This window comes from Gloeophyllum trabeum (genome assembly GCF_000344685.1).
Source record: "Gloeophyllum trabeum ATCC 11539 unplaced genomic scaffold GLOTRscaffold_00017, whole genome shotgun sequence".
In the NCBI taxonomy this organism is placed as follows: Eukaryota; Fungi; Basidiomycota; class Agaricomycetes; order Gloeophyllales; family Gloeophyllaceae; genus Gloeophyllum; species Gloeophyllum trabeum.
Window position 1 is genome coordinate 533,614 of NW_006920426.1, and position 20,260 is coordinate 553,873.

General features: G+C 56.3%; 4 protein-coding genes across 4 annotated transcripts; 2 read left to right on the forward strand and 2 right to left on the reverse strand.

Moving 5' to 3' along the window:
* The first annotated feature begins 183 nt into the window (after window positions 1–183).
* On the forward strand, window positions 184–2,559 carry GLOTRDRAFT_66334 (MFS general substrate transporter). Its single transcript, XM_007872350.1, has 10 exons — window positions 184–427; window positions 491–656; window positions 725–837; window positions 889–937; window positions 993–1,076; window positions 1,130–1,408; window positions 1,462–1,524; window positions 1,583–1,804; window positions 1,863–2,148; window positions 2,207–2,559. The coding sequence occupies exons 1-9, from the start codon at window positions 224–226 to the stop codon at window positions 2,120–2,122; spliced, it is 1,440 nt and encodes a 479-aa protein (XP_007870541.1). The 5' UTR covers window positions 184–223; the 3' UTR covers window positions 2,123–2,148; window positions 2,207–2,559.
* Window positions 2,373–4,699, reverse strand: GLOTRDRAFT_108364 (uncharacterized protein; the record flags this gene model as incomplete). The annotated part of the gene is made up of 9 exons (XM_007872351.1): window positions 2,373–2,514; window positions 2,597–2,709; window positions 2,914–3,068; window positions 3,128–3,578; window positions 3,636–3,738; window positions 3,794–3,992; window positions 4,127–4,292; window positions 4,468–4,539; window positions 4,598–4,699. The coding sequence occupies 9 exons, from the start codon at window positions 4,697–4,699 to the stop codon at window positions 2,373–2,375; spliced, it is 1,503 nt and encodes a 500-aa protein (XP_007870542.1).
* A 7,332-nt stretch (window positions 4,700–12,031) lies between these two features.
* Window positions 12,032–13,606, reverse strand: GLOTRDRAFT_133432 (uncharacterized protein; the record flags this gene model as incomplete). The annotated part of the gene is made up of 3 exons (XM_007872352.1): window positions 12,032–12,450; window positions 13,080–13,173; window positions 13,229–13,606. 3 exons carry the CDS (start codon window positions 13,604–13,606, stop codon window positions 12,032–12,034), a joined length of 891 nt encoding a protein of 296 aa, XP_007870543.1.
* A 73-nt stretch (window positions 13,607–13,679) lies between these two features.
* GLOTRDRAFT_141236 (uncharacterized protein) lies at window positions 13,680–15,481 on the forward strand (the record flags this gene model as incomplete). The annotated part of the gene is made up of 3 exons (XM_007872353.1): window positions 13,680–14,470; window positions 14,537–15,254; window positions 15,395–15,481. The coding sequence occupies 3 exons, from the start codon at window positions 13,680–13,682 to the stop codon at window positions 15,479–15,481; spliced, it is 1,596 nt and encodes a 531-aa protein (XP_007870544.1).
* Window positions 15,482–20,260: the final 4,779 nt, after the last annotated feature.

The window sequence follows — 20,260 nt, forward strand, 5'->3', positions numbered from 1 at the left end:
ATTTTGCTCCATCTATATGACCCTCTTAGTCCAGACTTGAAGATACTCTAACTGGCCGGACACGCGCGCGGCGGGAAGCCCGCGTTTGCCGGCATCACGTGATATTCTTCTGGATATGGTATATTTGTACGTGTTTGCACGGGGGCGCAGTAAAGCTACCTACCTGCAGCTGACTCGTTCCCTGCGAGTCTCAATTCGTCTGACTGCCCGTGAATCTCCCAGAATGCCAGACTTCATCAATCTCAGGACATTGAAGCCTCCATCAGTAGAGACAGTTACATTGGCAGCAAGGCAACCTCTCCCGGCCTCGACGTCTACTATAACGATCTCCGAGGATCAAGAAGCAGGGGGGTCTGAATCAGGATCAACCGATGGCAACGGAACTGTTCTCGCTCCTATCGACAACGGGTTCGGAGCATGGTCTTTTGTAAGGGGTTCTCGTACTAGATAGTTTGACGAGCAAATATCTCACTTCAGTCACGATACGCAGCTGGTGGCAGCTTTCTTCGTTGAGGCCATCGTATGGGGATTTCCCAACTCTTTTGGCGTCTTCCTAGCATCGTACCTCAACGATCCTCGTTATGCCTTACAAAAGGATTCCTCTTCACTGCTGCCCCTAGTCGGCACATTATCCTCCGGGATCATGTATTGCTCAGGTAACGCTGTTATTCCCGGGCTTTCGTGTTCAATTAAACCCTCCGGTTCTTCTTCTATTTTGATACAGGACCTGTGATCCATACTCTGACCGGTCGCCGTCCATACTTTCGACGGCCCCTATTATGGTTTGGCACATTCTTATGCTGGGCTAGCCTGTTCGGAGCAAGCTATGCTACGAAGGCGAGCCAATTTAGCAGGGGATACCCTTGAATATCTTGACCGTACACTCAGGTTAATCAATTGGTCGTTCTGCAAGGTGTGCTGTACGCCGTCGGGGGATGTAAGATCATAGAATTGTTCCCTCGCGGACCTCACCATTCATCTCATATCGTCAGCTTTTCTTTACCACCCTTGCATATCATATATGTCCGAATGGTTCGTCGCTCGACGGGGACTTGCAAACGGGGTCATGTTCGCAGGTATAGCTCTTCACTTAGCTAAAGCTCCATAGACACTCTGACGCTATGACCAGGGACTGGGGCCGGAGGCCTTCTCCTTCCCCTCATCCTGCCTCCCCTGTTGAACAAATTTGGAGCGTCGAGCACCCTCCGTATCCTCTCCATAGCGATTCTATGTATGCTCGTTCCCCTTTTGCCATTCGTCAAAGGACGTCTACCAGAATCCCGCGTGCACGGGCCAAATTCTCGTGCGACAGAGCGGACATGGATGAAGAATAAGGTGTTCTGGATCGTTCTTATCGCGAATACCATCCAGGGTTTCGCGTATTTCATACCGATTATCTGGCTTCCCAGTCAGTCGTATCCTTTTCTTCTGAGCGATCCGCTTGCTCAACAACCCCTCCAGCGTTTGCAACAGAGCTGCACATCAACAGCACAGAATCCTCCTTAGCCATCGCACTCCTAAATGGTCAGGCTGACATCAGTCTCCTGACGAGTCCATGGCTGACAATACGCCCATGCCGCAGGCGGCTCAGTCTGTGGTCGTGTAGCCATGGGCGTCCTCTCCGACAGACTCGACCCCTGGCTGCTCGGCTCCTTTACGCTGCTCTCGACCTCCTTGGCGACTTTCGTGCTCTGGGGCGTGCTTTCGCGCAATCTGGCAGGGCTCCTCGCCTACGGCCTGGCATACGGCGGGCTTGCAGGAGGGTGGTCTAGTTTGTGGACCGGGTTCGTCCGGCCTATCGCAAGTAAGTGCACATACCTCCACTCTCTGAGAATAGTACCAAGATAATGCGGAATGCACAGAGGACGACCCGACCCTGTCGACGTACATCTTCGGTTTGCTGATGCTGTCCCGTGGATTGGGAAACATCGTGTCCACCCCAATATCCACGTCCCTATCCCAGGGATACCCAACTGATGCTATGAATGGCCAGACTGGATTCGGCGTTGCGGGCGGGCGCTTCGAGAAGATGATCATCTACGTCGGGACTTGCTTCGTCGGTGCTGCTGTTGTCGCTCTAGCGGGTTGGGGGATGGAGAAGTCTCGGCCTCGTAGGACTTGACGGGAGCTGATAGGTGCAATCTGTCAGTAAGTTGGGTCGCGCTTCATTACAGAAAATCATGATTGTCATAACGTGCGTAACTAGTCATGACAGCGTACTACATTGACCGTAGTATGCTTCGGAATCTGGTATGACTGACGAAAGTGAATAACAATATTGCAGCGTACAGGTGGTGGCGTTGGTGGTGACTCTGGTGCAGCGAAGGTATCAATAATGCAGGTATAACTCCATGGCGTGTCCGGTCGCCAAATTAATCCAGGACATATTCTGGAGTCCCGGACCATTTCGCTCTCGGCCTGTATTTCAGGTGTGCGCCTTCCATTCGTTCCTTCACAGTAGTGTGGAACTGGGGGTTCGGGTCGGGTATGTTCCTGCCGCGACCGAAGTGGATGCTATGCAACATAAGCGAAATCAGCCTTGTCCTCGCACCGTGATTTTGTATGCGCGAGGTGAGAGGAGAGGCGAAATACGCACCTCCACGTCTTGTGCCAGACCCCGTCCTTATCCTGCCACGCATAGCTCGTCGGTACGATCTCCAACAGCCACCACGCCCACTTGCCCTTCCACCCCAGCTCGTCGTGGATCGGCTGGACGGCGTCGATCTCGTCCAGCTTAGCCCCTACATCATTACCACTCCCACTTCCACTTCCACCCGTGCCGTTCCCATCACCATTAGACGTCGTAGGTACGTTCAGCTTCACCTCTTTCTTATCATCCACCCCCAGCTTCGCCTGCTTCCCAGCGCCAGGCATAGTAGGAGCGGGAGAGGGAGCGGGGGACATGGCGGGTACTGTCAGCCCATATTCGGGTATGTTCAGCCTCTTCAGCGCAGCCTCCTCGAACAGGATCCCACACTGCGAGATTGTCACCTCGCGAACCATCCAGCGCAGCGTGATGTCCCCGAGGCTGTGTGCGGTCGAGTTGGGCACGGCGCCGCCGCCCACATCTTCCATTGGCATGCGGCTCAGTTGCCTGAGGTTAGTGAGTGAAGGAGGAGAAGCGTACCGCTGTGACACCCGGAGAACCAGACCTCCTTGACATCTGTCCCACCAGAGATGACGTCCTGGCTGTTCGCCCTGGGCAGGTCGGGCGCAGCAGGGTCGTCGGGCGACAGGAATGCCGCATCTCCCGGGCCATCTTCCCTTACCTGTACCTCGCTCCTCTCGTTCTTCCTCGCGGCAGAATCCGCATCTCCCCTCTCAGCGGTATCACCCACATCACCTTCTTTCACCGCCCCATCATTCTGCCCCTTCGCCTGTTGCTTCTTCTTACCCGACGCAGAGAACAGTCTCTTGAGCTTGACCCCGGCCGTCCGCTTTCCGTCCAGCAAACTCGCGGCGGACGCGAAGGTCGCGGCGGTGCTCATTGGTGGGCTGGCGTGCTCCGGGTCTTTGGACGCGGCTTTGTCGTCCGGCGCGGGGCGGTGGTAGAGGTTTGGGCGGAATTTTGCGCGGTGCTAGTCCAAATGATTCTATATCAGATTCTCGAGGGCATACGTGGGGTATATGCGCACCTCGTCGAGAGACAGGGCATGCCGGAAGGTCTTGATAGTCGTATTCGACGTCGTGAAGGGCAGGGTCTTGCCCATGATTACCCCCACACTCGCAACCGTATCCCTGCATACATCCTACGTCAACGACCCTCTTTGCCATGGATTCCACAGGCACTCACCAAACTCCGACGAACTCGACCTGGACGTTCTGGCAGAACATGCGCTTGAAGCCTTGGCACAATTCGAGCCCGGTCTTGTCCGTGCGCGAGTAGAGCTTGTACGCGAAGGGGACCTGCGCGTCGTTGTCCTTCGGTAGGAGCCCGACTTTGTGGAGCATCCCTGCGAGCGCGCGGGCGGTATATGCGCCCCTGGAGAAGCCTGGTGGGTGAACCGTAGCCCATATATGCGGTGTTCAGGTAGGTAAGAGGCGCATATATGACCCAATTCATGAGAGATGGTGCATGTGCGGGCTAAGGAAGTGAACTACAAGAGGAAAAGGGATATATGCTCACCGAACAAGCATATTTTGTCCCCGACACGGTAGTTGGACATGAGGAAGCGATAGCCGTCCATGACGTGCTCGTTGAGGTACCACGCGACCGCTTCGTCTGCGATTTTGGCGACCCATTGGAAGAGCGGGGAGATGGCGCCTGGGTTGAAGTACGTTCCTACGCCGGGCTGGAGTGGGGTTAGGGTACGGGTGTAGTGAAAGTGGTGACGCTCGAGAGGCTAAAGATGAGGCTATCTCCGCTTTTGACATCCACAAAGGGGGGGGGGTATTTTCTCGGGTCTGGCATTCTGTCTTCTGCACTCCCTTCTCTCCTTCTCACGACCTTCAAGAGAGGATACTGACCTGGTAGTAACACAGCTGCTCGTCGAAGTCGTCCTTTTTGAGAAGAGAGAAGAAGTTTACGACATTCGTGTTCTAGACGTTGCAAGACTTTCAAGAGAAATATGACAGAGGGAGAGTTGAGCTCGCGCACATCACCGTCGTACTGATTCGAGGTGCCGTCGAAGCAAAGAATGATGGTCCGCGGTTTGCGAGGGGCGGTGGGCCCGTCCGTGGACACCGTCGACATGGACATACTTACAGGGGAAATGTAGTGAAAGAGCGAGCGTAAGAGACAGTGGAGGCGAGCGCCGGGAAAGGATGGGCATACAGCGGGAGCTATAGACTGCTACAGAGCTACTTATAGCGATTGACAGACGGCTGTGATACATGGACGCGTGATCGATTCTATCTTTGTTCCCTCTCGCTTGCGTTCGCCAGAGAGACGAACGAGGTCAACGGGAAGAACCAGTGACGCATGCACAACCGATGCTTCTCTCGCACGTGGCTCCGTAATGCCACAGTTCCGTCCCGAGCTGTGTGCAGCCGCCGGCAGACTACTCAGCAGGCTCAGTGATGTCGAGACGGCGGTGCTATGTGCTGTAATGCACTTGCACGATTGCCAACAGTGGTGTGGCAGACGTGGGCGTAACTCATATCTGATTCCGAGGGCTCGGAATGTGGCAACGCTCAGCCACTGCGAAGAAGCCAAGGTCAGCCAAGTCGGCTTTCCATAGCAGAGCTTGGCGCCTGATACATATGGCTCGGGATAACTCTAAATAGCTATAGCATTCTATGTTTGGTTCCAACGCCTCAAGAGAAAATACATAGCAGCTACCGCTCGACTGGTAAGAACAGAGCCTCTCGGCTCACAGTAACCCTAACCACGAGCGACCTAGACCAAAGAGGCTACATTCACCACTTCCATTATTTCCGCTCGTTCAAGATTGCCAGTGGGCCGCGATTCCTCACCTCACCCTATCCTCTATACAGGTGGAAACGCATGGTGGTTGTCAAGAAACTCATGCCGCTCCGGATGAGGTACCTCCACATTCCTTCTATCACCTGCGTCTCCATCATACTCGGCACAGAATACCGACGAGCGCTCCTTCGCATTACTCGAAAGCACGTATGCGCATCGGACTTGTGCAGGGACTTGATACTGAGGGGCGCCTCGTGACACACAGGCGTATCTAAAAGCTGGAAAAGGACCTTCGGGTCGTAGCCGAACACGGGCGACTCGCACCCACAAGGCGTTGGCGACATACTTCACAGGGTCGGGGAGGTTCTTGAGCACCAGAAGCGGTTCTATCGGTCTGAAGTCATCCAGACTTCCAGAAGGACTTGGGGACGAGCAACAAAAGCCCTATAGAAGGGCACGTTCTACCACTCCCTGAGTGCCCACTGCCACGGTTTGTCCTCCGAGTCTTTCGGCAGCGGGTTGACTTTCCGAAACTCGATCTTCCACCGTATCCCAGCGCTTCAGTCTTAGCAGCATACTGAGATCGTTCCCGCACCCCATCCTGATCGCTGGTTGCGCCGCGGTCCATGTCCAGCACGGGCAGCAAGTCTCGAGTGGGGCGTTCTGCTGGTCCTTTCGGCGCAGTCCTAATTTCGCGGTACTACGTCGGTGCGAACCTCCGCGGAAGATTCTTCGTCCAGGAAGGTCTTGCTAACTGTTCGTCGGCGCGAAGGCACTATCATGGTAGTCTCCAGGCTCCTAAACCATCCGTCCTTAGCGTTATCGCTCCTCGTCTACTAGGGCGCACGTGCAGTGTTATGTAATACAAATCTATTTTTAATTTATTACCGGATACAGAACGAACAAGAGGAGGAGAACGCTATAGGACGGCTGGCACAAATGTCGTCGCCGAGATCCCCGAGGCTGACTAAGCGGACGGTGGCTGATGCCTTTCAGCAGCGGTCGGCGGACCTTCACGCAACCATTTACAACTTATTACCTTGGGATTTACCGCCTGGGGTACTTTATAGCAATGTAAAAATGTCCTGACTGAATGGTATACTCATGCAATGGTTATCAGTAGTACCGATGGCTGAATATCCGGCTGAAGAGGCATAATGGCTATAGACAAGCCCCTCTGAGCGTCAGAAGTATACCAAAGGTATTTGCATTGGTCTTGAACCATTCTAGCACCCGTTTATATGTGTTCTGAGCGAGCACAACGAGGTAGGTGTCGAGACCCTCTCTACATCGCCCGCCGACCGCTGCTGAAAGGCATCAGCCACCGTCCGCTTAGTCAGCCTCGGGGATCTCCTCCTCTTGTTCGTTCTGTATCCGGTAATAAATTAAAAATAGATTTGTATTACATAACACTGCACGTGCGCCCTAGTAGACGAGGAGCGAGAACGCTAAGGACGGATGGTTTAGGAGCCTGGGTAGTCTCTGGAATTCAAGATCGATTGCCAGTGCCTAACTACACGTACTACATACGGTACTGGAAAGGTCGGCATGGTACATCTATGGATCAGGTTTGCACTTGGCTCGCGCCCCAGTCAGGGCCTACGCGGGTGACTGTCCTTGCTGGTGTCTGGAGTCTGAAGACCATCAGATGCTCGCCATTTCTAACAATCCACTATCCACAGGCTTTCCGATGACTCACGGTGTGCTCTGAAGGTAAGTCCTCAGATCCACATGCATCTGACGAAGCTGGTCTTCTGGTGTCTGCGTGTTCTAGCTTCAGCCTTCCTGTCATTTTGGCCGCCTAGCGGCATTCATGCATAATGTCTATGCCTTTGGCCATTGGAACCGTCTTTCTCCTGTCGATTTCAAAGACAACCCTTGCGCCGCGAATGGATCGCCCACTGGTAGACATCGTTCCTGCATTCATGTAGGATCCTGTGATACGCGCTGGACATCATCTGTGGGAGACTCTGACATGACACCAATACTCATCGATAGTCTCTGAAACTACCCCATACTCACTCCTGCTGCGTGCTTCGAACTTCAATATCTGCAGTGGCCAGCACATTGAGGACGTTTAACGAGTCCTTGATCTGATCATTTGGTCTGTCTAACGCCAATATCCTTTGCGCCCACGAAGTCAGCCACTGCCCTGCGAGTGACGACATCTCCCATGCGAAGTTCGATGATCGTCGACTTTCCGAAATCGCTCATAGATCAAGAACCCTCGTGAACCGTCGAGGAGGAATCTAGACTGAGGCGGCAAGGACTGGGGACTGGCTCGACTGTTCCCAGGTACCTGGATGTCGGGAGGTTGTCCATCCACCATAGGCTGATAAATACAGATATATGCTTATCGCCCGTCTATCTCGCCCTTCCGCTCGGGGAATTCTTACTTCTCGACAGTCCAGACTCCACATGGTTGCCCAGGCTGAACGGTGAGCTTCTCACTATGCGTCATTAGAGGTACCGTTCCAGGTTAGATTGCTGACTAGCGCGGACAGGCGTGTCGTCTGTCCTTCTCCGATATCTGGCAATGTTGGCCGCCTTTGACCCACGAATCTGCCTTGATTATCGGGATGTATCGCTTCTTCATATGGACAACTGGTGGGATTCTATATCCACTCGCGTAGCTTTTGAACATGGCGGCCGACGACATGATCTATTAGTCGTTACATCCCCACAGGTCTATGCTCCCCCAACAAGCAGACACCTACATACTCTGAACGGTCAGATACCATGCTGCTGTTCAAACTGAGAATTTCAGCTAACCCATCGGTCATATATTTCGATTGCCTGCTCGTCCCAACCTTTCTATATCGCACCACATGCGGAAGCGTCTCTTCCGCCAAAAAGCCTATCTCCCACTTCCTTACACTCGGTCTCAAGATCTAGGCTGGTCCCTGGCTTACAGAATCCGTCGCCCCTCGGCGTAATTAAAGAAACAGCGGGACACCAGCGCTCTCTTCTTCCCCCATCCGTCACTGTGATGTCACTTAGCCCGGCAAGTAACCAATCAATAGGCCACTCTTTGACCACTTGCTCAGAACAGTGATCGATAATTCGCTGCTCTTTTGGCCGATTCAAGTACTCGCCTGGCGTACGTTTACCTGAACACGTTCTTCCTACGGGTTCTCCAAGAGATCACAACGCTCTGCAATAGTCGATACATGGTTCATAAGTCTGCGTACACGAGGTGAGTCCAGGCTCTTCCCATATGGCGGGAGAACCAGGCGGCTTTAACCAACGACCCTCGTTCTTATAGATCCTGATGGATGTGACGTCCGACGTTCTCATACCAACAAGTCTAACCGTGGAGGTCAGTGGTCGTGACCATCCGCATCCCGCTCTGACATCTCTACGGCACCTTTTATGCTATCCTTGGCTTCGTTTTGTTCTCGGTGTATCAGGATAGGTATGACGTCCCGCTCTTGGTTACTCAGGCACCGGGATTGGACCGGTGTGAACGTGCAAGGCCCGTGAATGCTCAGTTTGCTTCACGCGTAGTGGGTGCGTTATCTCTTTCCAAACAGTTAACTGGCTGTGGTATATTATTGGATCGCTAACTTTAGTGCCAAGTGTTTACGGACGACAATTCGTGGAATGCTCTCCTCGTCTGCTGTCCTCACGTTATTAAAACACCTCACTTGGGCTATCTTGCACGAGGCAATATCGCGACATTCTGTGACCCTTCTGAAACCGAGCAGCCGAAACCCTAAGTATCCCCACAGCGGGAAGACGTCGACAGTCGTGGAGCACGACATGCCGCGGACTCCATGCTAGCTGCTGCTGAGATGGTCGGATTGATATCGGTCCTCAGGTACTGAAACTCGCCAGATGGGGAAGAGTAAAACGCTGTGGAAGGTTAGGCAGTGAGTATGTCGGAAGTTATGAGGATGCACCCCAGATAGGGACCATTTGTCGGCTACGGGACTCTCCTTTACCTGCGTACTTGTGCACAGCGAGATATTTTGTTCAATGGCACAGACCCTTGATCTCGGGATTATATTTCAAAAATGACAGGACTATAGAAGAAGCATATACGACAGGCTCTGTTACAGAGATCAGATAGTCCGCCCACTGGATCCCGCGGACCAGTCAAATTAGATTATACCTCGTACCTCGCGGGACTCACAACACGAGCCCAGGTCTGGGCTGGCCTGATCATAAGAAGACTAAGGCCGCCGACACATAGAAGCTCGTCCTCCCGGGGAGACGGAGAGATAGGGCAGCCGTCGGGATCTTTCCCTTGTCCCAGATCCGCAGATACGCCTTCCATACGAGTTAGCTGGACACTTGCCTAGTGTTTGCTATCCACCCCTTTATGGCTCACGGAGTCCTAGATGGGAAAAATACGGGGAATTCAGCAGTTATGATTGGCAAGAAGACAAGCAAACCTCCAAAGTGGGCCAAACGTCAGCTTCACCGTCTCGCGTGAATAAAACTCATCTCCCATGCTTGACTCTGCGCTGGACCGCTAACGAAGATTAACGATGCAAGAGCGTGATCAGTAGTAACAACCCCTTGCCACATTCCGCGCCGTCGAATCGCGTTCTTCGATTTAATCAGGCTCTAGGTGGGCAGGTGAGAGAAGCCCGGGAACGTGCACCGCAAGGGTCGCCCGTAGCGCGTTTACGTCCGGCGGGAAGCAGAGGCGCGATCGATGAGCAGAAGCGGAAGCACTGTCAACGCATCCGGTCGGACGCCCATACCCTCGGTGGAGACTCGTCGTACCTACACATGAGCGGGGCCTTTCACCGGGATGGACAGTCCAAGGCCTCTTTCCTACGAGAAGAAAACGGATGATTGATCTGAAGATCGTATAAGTGGAATAGGAGATAAGAGACTTACGTCCACAACCCGTCCCTCCGTACAACTAAGGCCGTGTTTGGGGTATCTGACGAGGAGACACGAGACATTCGCGGGTGCCTTCCCTTGTCGGACAGCAGCATCTGGTATAAGGCACTACTGAGAGAAGCAGCGAGGTTACCCACGCTGCCCCTCCCATAGGCCAACAAATATACCTACCTCGAGATGTACAACACGATCGCTCCGCAATGAGACCGAGATGCATCGTACGTCGTAGGGATGCAAGCGCGTTCTTAAGCCTAGGCCCCTGCTGATAGGCGCGTGGGGTTAGGTCTTCGGAGGCGGGAAGCGGGAGGACGTACTATACATCCAGATTTAGACGAACAGATGCCAGAATCAGTGAGGCGGGCACGGGGTGTTTCCTTATTGAAGGTCATACACGTCTAATAAGCCGCAGGTGAGCAAAGACGAACAACATCATCCCCCAACGCAGAGAACCAGAGCTTACTGGTATAACCTTCTAATCCCGCGACACATTCCGAGGCTTACGTCCGTCCGTCCGCCCGCGTCCTTGCCGTGCAACTAACACCGCGACTGGGGTATTCGACGGCTTGGAGGCGGGCGCCTCGTCCGGCACCAGCACCTCCCTTCCGGGCTGCTGCCAAAGAAGCGAGGGAGCGAGGAAACGACACCGAGCGGTTGGATTTGCGCGCAGGCCCAGGCCGCACGCCCGATCGACGGGCTCGGGTAGGGAGCACGGAGAGAATTAGGGCCACCTGCCTACGAGAGGACAACCGACAGGTTGGATTCGCGTATCCGCGCCAATTCCGCAGGGTACGCCCCCCGATCGACGGAAGCACTCTACCTGGGGTAGGTGTCAGGTGGTCGTTTCGAGGACGACGCCGGGTGAGGTGGAAGAGCTTCCAAGCGCGGATGCGGAGGGAATAACCAGGCGTGCGAGATACACCAGGTCATATGTAGCTTAGGCTACGAGTGTGATTCGAGTTACATAGACAACTCGCGAGCAGGTAACGAACCCGAGCTCACCTCCTGTTTCTCTGGTATGCCAGTATGCCACCCAACCCATCCCGCCCCGCGGCCGATGCTATCGCGATAGCCTCCGTCCAGGAACCGAATATACTCGCATCGTAACGTCGGATACCACCTTAACCCTATCACTCATCTCCACCAATAGCATTCGCACCGATATGCACTCACCTTCCCCGCTTTCCGCACATCGAGGCAGTCTAGACCCGTCCGCCCTCGTCGCGGGGGTATGATAGAGTTGAATTAGCCCCCGCGGTGGGGTGGGTGGGGAGGGTTGCCAGGAGGACGGCGGCGGTGCGCGACGAAATGTAGCGTCGCGGATAACTTTGCTCTGCTTTGAGAGAGGGAGCACACGCACACCCACCCACCCACCGGGCTTGACGAAAGGCCCAGACGAGCGATTCCCGAGTTACAGCACCTTCCCGCGCACTTCCAGTAACGGCGGAGCGCTGTACATCCAGGATAGCGATCCCCCTCCCCCCCCAAAACAAAATTAGAGGATAGCAGTCCGGTCTCCTCGTCCAGATGAACGCCGCCATCGGGACAAAGACACCGATACCCACCCCCTCCTGCGAGCCCAGGCCGTCCCCCCCGTAACGGACGCCATTCACACAGAAAGAGTCCGTAGCTGTTAGCTAGTCACCAAAACAACCTTCGCCGCGGAAATACACCCCATCCAAGCCGGCCCGCCCGCGTCGTGGCAGAGATGGGGGGACCAACTGGGACGGCGCATATCCCGCAGAATTCCAAGAGCCCGGCGAGGGGCAGAGCGGGGTAGCGGGGATTGGGGATTGGAGGGGAATCTACCACTCAAGCCCGCTGTACCCTGTCCTGCCCTACCCGCCCGTGGTGTGGAGCGCGGTGGGGCGCGAAGCCATTCGAGATAAACACGAGCCCGAGTGCGCACAGGAATCGGGTTGGTGGACCGGTTTGCTGCTGCAGGTCACATTTCGCCGCTAGAAGGAGGGGGCGCTCCATACCCCGGAGGTTAAGTGAGCGGAAGGACGCGAGGTCAGGGGTTTCTTCCCCGTTCGGATTCCCCCGGTTCTCGAGTTCGCCACGGTGTCTCTCGTCTGAATTCGTACTTGTGTGCAGCGGTTGCTCGCGTTCGAGTTCGACGAGGGCGACTTCATGCTTGCGCCTACCACCCGGCACGGATTCGTCCTCGCCTTCCGGGGCGTAGACAATGAGAAACTTCGCGCGCCCCGACGCCCGACCGTATCCTCGTTCTGGTGGAGAACACAGGCGGGATCAGATCCGGGAGCCGATCGGAGTGGAGTCGGACTCTGAGGCGGTGATCAGGATCGTGGTCCGAGCCCGCTGGGAGTGGCAAACCTAACCTCCTCGTAGTTATTCCGGGCGGGCTGGCAGCGAATACTGCACCTAGAAACAGGTAAACTGTGGGATATTCATGTTGGCATCAGGACCTGGGTATATGCGCGTCAACTAGATGCTACGAACAGCACAAAGACTCAAGGGCAACTCATTCGTGTGCCTTTCCTGCCTATACCTAGAAAGCTAACGTTAACTGCGGAGCCGTCGACGTCCCAGGACGGGCTGAAGCTTGTTCGGTATCACTGGAGAATGATGGCGATGTGGACGTGCGCGCGTCCATATGCCAGCGGGGCTATGTACATGCGGATATGCTGTCGGAACTCAAAACCTTGTTGTGAGGTTATAGCTGGTTAGATCTGATGGTGGCGGGGGGCGGGGCAAGGGTCTGAGCATTGGGCAGCGCAGTATTTTCGAGGCGGACACGACGCGTGAGAGGGAATCTGATTAGATTGCACATGATCGGACAAAGGGGAGAGTGTATGCGAGGGGAAAATTGTGTGGGAGGAGAAGGGGGAATACGTACGAGGGGTCAGGGGACCGCGCACGGTGCTGGGACTAGCTAAGCCAGGGAGATCTGGGTTTGCGTTTACGCCGAGTGACGCTTCGCCGCGCAAACACTAAGAGCGAAGCCAGGGCCCGTCCGTCGGCAGTTCTGCCACGGTTGACCCGCACGCGTGTGGACGGCTGCTCGAGCGACGTAAGGCGCGCCGGGGGCATTTCATAGATGGACGGGGGTAACTGGCGATAACCCGGATGACGAGTGCGGGGAGGGCCGTCGTGCGCCGTGGGACGCGGGCTGGGATGATCGCCCAGATAGGTGCAGGGGCCCGGGGCGACGGCGCGGCGCCCGGATAGGCAGGGCGGGCCCGGCGGCGGGGGCTGTTGGTGGGATGGCCCGGTCAGATTTGGGGTCGAGTGCAGCGCGCAGCGGGCTGAACGAGCAGGCTGGCGACCGGGGAGGGGGCCCAAAAGAGGAAGGCGGGGGTAATACGTAATACGTAAGGTGCGCCAAACAGGGCCCAACAGAGGGCAGGTCGCGAGTCTATCCATAGACGCAAGCGCTGCTCATCCGAAGCGGGCCCCCTCGACTGGCCAGTATATAGCTCGCCGCTCGCTCCCAGCCATGGGCAACACATCCTCCAACCAAGCAGCCCACGCCCGCCCCGCCCGGCACGACTCCCCCGCCCGCCGCGCCGCCCAGCAGCAGCAGCCGGGCCCGCCGCCGTCCCCGCTCCCCCACCGCTCCCTCCGCACCAAGAAAAAGTCGCTCGAGCTCCCCGACCTCGCCTCGCTCTCGCTCACTCCCGCCTCCGCCTCCGCCGCCGCCGCCGCCCCGCACCGCCGCATCGCGCCGATCCCCATCCCCGCCACCCCGAACCCCGCCCAGGGCGCAGGCTACCACGACCCCGCCCAGCCGTACACCCCCCACCGCCACCAGCTCACCTCCGACGACCTCCCCGCCGCCGCCGCCGCCATGCCCGACGTCCTCGTCCAGCACGCCTCCACCCACATCCCCATCTACCCGCCCAACCAGCGGCCCAAGGGCGGCAACCCCTACTACCGCCCCCCGTACCCCTCCTCGCGCTCCATCGCCTCCCGCCGCGCCCCCTCCTACCACGCCGCCGCACCCCCGCCGCCGCCGCCGCCGCACCACCAGCAGCCCGACTTTGTCCAGGAGACCGTCTACTCGACGATCCCCATCGCGCTCGGCAAGGCCGACGAGGAGCGCACGCGCTATCTCTTCGACGACGACGACGAGCAGCCGGGGCCCTCGTCTCCCGCCCGCCGCAAGACCAGCCTCGACGCCGCCGAGCCCGTCCCCTTCCGCATCACCTGGCGTGGCGGCGGCAACGAGGTCTTCCTCATCCGCGCCGGCGACGACAACTGGGAGGGCCGCCAGCCCATGGACAAAGAGTGCGTATTCGCGTCTCTACACACCGGATCACTGACTTAGGATGTCTGACTTCACCTAACTTCCAGACCCGACGGCACATTCTCCGCAACCGTCCCCCTCCCCCGCGGGACGCACCACCTCAAATTCATCGTCGACGGCACAACCCTGACCGCCGACGACCTCCCCACCGCCGTCGCCGACGACGGCACGCTCGCCAACTACGTCGCCGTCCCCCTCCTCCCCTCCTCCTCCTCCCCGCGCTCGCGGCCCCCGTCCTTCTGGTCCGACTCGGAGCGCACCGAGCGCCCCGACGCCGCGCCCAGCGACACCGAGACGTGGACGCAGGACGTGCCCGAGGCCCTCGTCGCCGCCGCGCGCGAGGAGGAGGCGTACCTCGCCGCGCAGAGCGACCCCGCGCGCCACGCGCACCCCACGCCCGCGCCGAACATCCCGCCCGCGCCCGTCCTCCCGCGCTTCCTCGACAAGCTCATCCTCAACGCGCGCCCCGGCGCCGACGCCAAGGACGAGCGCCGCAAGGGCGCGGGGCGCGCCCGCCAGCCGGTGCCGATCCCGATCACCACGGCGAGCGGGACGGATCTGACAAGGGAGAAGGAGCGGGAGCGGGAAAAGGAGAGGGAGCGGGAAAGGGAGGGCAATAGGGAGCTCGCGCTCGACGGGCCCGGGCTCGCGGACGACGCGAGCGTGCTCCCCGTCCCGAGCCACGTCGTCCTCCAGCACCTCAGCACGAGCGCGATCAAGAACGGCGTCCTCGCGGTCGGCACGACCATCCGGTACAAGCGGAAGGTGAGTAATGTGCGTCTTGTTTCTTCTTTCCTCCTTCCTCCCCCCTTTCTACCTTCTTTCCTCGCCGACCCCCTTCTCCCCTTTTGCTGGCTCGTGTGCGGCGGGGATTGACGCCCACTTTCCTATGCCATTGTTTAAAGCGCCAAATGAGCGATATGCTGATCGACACGCGTCTCTTCCGCGGTTTACAGTACCTCACCACGATCTACTACAAGCCCATCTCATAGCCGCCAGCCTCCACCAACACCACCACCACCCCCGCGGACCATAGACCACTACTACCCTAGACGCGAGCTGCATTGTATATACGATATACGCGCGGGCCACCGGGTGCGAGGGTGAAAGGGGGATAGAAGATGTACAGTATTAGTGCTGTGTCTTGGATTTTGGATTCCCTTGTCTTTTTCTTTTGTCCTTTTTTTCTTGATTTTGTTTCTCTTGACCTCGATATCTCTGTTGTAGCCTATACTGAGTACTAAGTACGCCCGCCGGTCCCGTCTCGTTTCTTCCTGTCTTGTTCTCCTCTCCCATCTACACGCGCACGCATGCATCGCACATATCTACCATCATCCGATCAACTCTCTTCGTACCGTAACTCCTGCATATGAATGTATGTATCAAGCGGATTTCATGTCTTTCTTGTCATTTCTGTCTACTGGGACTTCGACTGTTTGGGATTCTCGTTCTCTCCTCTTGTCCTCCTCATGAGCAACGCATCTTCCAATTTGTTACATTACAAGTATATGGCTGACGATCTAAGATCCTCGAAAGAGTCTCTGGTGCTGCTGCCAGTGTATCAAGAGCCTCAGGCTAAGCTGAAGGGTGATCATTTCCACTACTTTGTTCGGCTGGAAGTTGACAACAACGATTTACTCGAATTCGCTCAGTGCTGATCATACCTAGGATCACCCAGCACGATCTGGCTACGCACGCAGGTCCTCGTTCATCCGCGATTCGATACGAGAACAGAAGTTTCATTAGCCTGCGTGCTACATCATGGACGCTATGTAGTTAACCGTGAAAGTTGGATCTACGCACACTGGAAGAGGCGACGGACGTTCTCATCCATGTCCCGCCGAACCTACGAATCCGAATCCCTGTGACGACGAGCCGCGGTGGATCGGCGCACTTCGAAGAGGGCGCTCGGCACGAAATCTTCTTCACCTGAGACTGAGCTAGTGCTTTCGCTGTTCCGGTGACTTGCTGTGCTCTCCCACTGTCGGTGTAGCGGAGGATCGTCGCGCGCCAAAGAAGGCGCACGGGAAACATCCGAGCCCGGGGTGAAAGTAGCGAACAGACGCAGCCGCGATCACCAATGCTTGGGAAATCGAATCAAGAAAGAAGTCGCGGTCTGCCTGTGATATCATCCCGTGCCCGAGCGTGCTAGAAGACCCATGTCGCGCGCGAAGAGAGGCACGTCACTCGCTCACCGAGCTGAGAATAGAGGGAACACCGGACGCGCTGGGGCAGCTCGGAACAGGGACGTCCGTCGTTACAAGCGCGCATGTGCGAGCCTATCCTTGCAGGACACTGTGCAAGTAACCTTAAGAACGATGAGTGCCCGATTCGTCTATCTCACGGAACGACTTATCTGCGCATCCATCTCCCTGACATAGCATAGCATGACGGGCACCCGAATCGTGGCATGAGCGTGTAGGGGCGAGTCGCGAAATGGGGTGTTCTGCGGGGTCCAAGGCTGGTCCAGTCCCGGACAAACCTCGCCTTTTGGTAGCTAGTCCGACTTTAGCTGATGATACGCGGCCAGTACTAATGGTGGGGCCGCCGTGATAGTGATCCCGCGCGTTGCCATGATTTGGGGGAGACTTGCAATTGTCTACAGGATGTGCTGCGAGATGAGAGACGATAATCAGCGCGCATATGTTGATCCAAGCATGGCCGGATTTCAGTTTTCAAAATGTGTTAGTCCATAGCGAGCGAACAATCTCGCAGAATCTCGAATGACGTTGTGAGAACCCTCCAGCGTTACGCACTCAGCTTCGCGGTCTGGGCTGTCGACGAGCAATAACGCCCGAGCAGAAGGCCCTGATAGATGACGATAGGGTAGGCCTTGTTTCTGCTGGCAGCCTATCACAGCACGCTTCCCTTCCCTTGATTTGCCAGGGCCAGGGACCCGCCTAGTCCAGCCCGCTCGCGGGTGAGCGTGGACTCACTCTAGATTCGCCTTCGAGCTTGGGTAGACACGCATGGTAGCGCATTTGGGAGGCGACGATCATGCATCACTATACCGAATGGCTGTAGCTCGGATGAACGGTTGCTCTCTGTCGCAAGGATGTCCCTATATGCTGGGCGATATGAGAACAAGGAAATCAGCAGCATGTTCACGCTGACCGTGAGGTGTATGATCAAAGTGGACTCACCTTACAGAGTGAAGCGTGGCCGTATGGCAACAGCAATGTCTACGCAGAATATGACATACCAGGAACCGACGGTAATCAAAACTTTCGGACGCCCTTCCTTTCCGGTGAGCAAGACCGCCATTCTAATGATGCGACGTACCACGGAGGTAATATCGTCGGTCATACCGTATCGATCGAGAAGTGTATAGCATGATGTCGGACGGCTGTTTAGGACGGGATGACGACGACGCGGGTGTATTGATAGGTATACGCTCACCTGAAGTCTGAAAATATTAAGGTGCCAGGGAAATAGTCGGATAAATGCGGCTTGAGCCGCAACCCCGTCTCGGACGTCCAATGAAGCATTGCAAAGGTATCGATACTCCAGTGGATGTCCCGCCGGAGGATATATGTGCTTTATGGGCGCGTGTCTACCGTACCGATGGGGGTGGTTACCTCCTCGATGAGATAAGCAATCGTTCAGTAATCGTAATCCAGCCTGAGGCACTCTAGGCCCGGTAATAAATAAGTGGCAGCATGCATCTCCGTATATCCCAGTGGAATTCGCTAAATCGAACGTTCACTGACAACACGTCGATAGTAGACGGTAAGCTGGGAATTGACTGTGATCCAGATATGATGGCAGCTTACCCACGGCCCTTGTGCAGGAATGTCAGGTTAACTGTGTACTTGATTCCCTTTAGTCGAAAACAGTTTACCTTGGACCCCTGTCCCCGGGTATGCGGAAATACGGAGCACAAGCTTAGTAAGGTCGCCATCTCACATATTGTGAGCCTGTGACTGGACGGCCCGTATGATCCTAGCAAAAGTGTACCGGTGGGTCATCATGTCATTGCACGATCAGGACGGAAGGAATAACTCTGGACAGGGCAGACCTTCCTGCTCTGCCCATTACGACTGTCACCTCAGTTTTCCCTCGGTACAAGATTACAGACTGGCTGGCGGTTTTGCTTGCGCTCTCGAGCACTTGACGGGTAAGCCCCTGTGATCTGCTCCAATCGTAATGAACTGGGGACGCAGAATGGCACGCTTCACATGTACTTTGACATGAATCTCTGTGATTATATGCCCGTAAGCAGGGTCGATCGGCTGAGACTCGGAGTATAACCAAGAGGGTATACGCGGTGGCATCGGTGGAAGGAGACTTACGGCGTTGAGCAGCTATAGCGTTGTGTTGCACTATAAGACGGTACTGTCAGACCATACGTATCCCAAGAGAGTGTACTCACCGCGCCGCCACACTTCCACTCGTTGAGTAGCGTCTGACGGTTAGTATACTCGCAACGGCCTATGCAGACGCTCGGATCGAGGAGAAATTCTTACACGTGCACACAATAGTAACCATCAGTTCATTGGCTCGATCGCTAGTTTGTGAGGTAGCTATATGTAAACTGCATGCGAGTGATCACTTGTATAAATGTCAGCCCCATATACTACCCCAGGCCAGCACTATCCTCGCCACGGCAGGAGTCCCCACAGAGGCTATCAACATAAAACCACTCGTTGATCACTTTCAATATCGCCTTCGCACCCATCATAGGGGTGTCAGCGGCTGACGCTCCCTAGGGGACGCAGTCAACACAGCTGGACCCTGCTCTTTCCAGCGGTGAAGAAGCCCCAAACAAAAGGAGCGCCGCTGGAAGAACAGGATGAAGGCAAACGCGCACTCGCTATACATAGCAGCAGCTCGCAGACATCACAAAGGAAGCTAGCATCGACATAAGAGACGATCTCGACATTTATGAGCCAGACGTGGGTGCAGACCTCACGCTAACACACCAGAGCAGGGAGTAACGATACAACATCGGACAAACCAGCGCAACAGTTGTCCCCTAAGAAAATCGATAGAGTACCCAGAGACGGCAAGCAAACTTCAGTCGATCCCGTTGCCGAGGAGGGTTTCATATGATAGAGACGACGGACCAAGAGGGGCCTTCACGAGAGCCACAGCGCAGCTTGAGGTGACCAGTATCGAGACTTGCATTTTACACTATACACAGGTCTTCTTCACAGTAATGGTCACGAATGTCCATTGCTCCCATTCCCGCTTCGTCGATAGTCAGAGTCGGACGGCGGGGAACCGGACAGCCTCGAAGCACCGACAGGATTCATGATGCTAGCCAAACCAGCAGGCACTGGTGGCGGCGGCGACGTCGACATCGGATGATAGCTCCCGTTGGATCCCCCGGACGCCGCACGATACGGCGGGTGGTTCGTCGCAGGCGACTGCGGCGGCGGCAACGAGTAGTGGTGTTCACGCTCCCGCTCGCGGTGCATGACGGGCGAGTGCGAGCTCCTGTGACTCCCCGAGCGGTGCATAGGGGACGGCGGGACGAGTTCTTCTGGGTGCCCATGTCCGTGTCCGTTCCCAAGTTGCTCGCTCGCACGCGAGCTCCTCCTCCGACTCCTGTCCCTCCCGGACATCGACGGCGGTCGCGACCCCTCGGGATATTCCACACGTATGTTCAACGGCGGCTGCGATCGGGACGACGGCTGCGATGGAAGTGACGCAAACAGGTCGTCTTCGAACTGGGTCGCCGGCCTGCTGCTTTCGCGCATATACATCTCTCGTTCTTGATTGGGCGGGTACGCTTCGCCCACAGGGTACCCGGACTGGCTGCCCTCTTG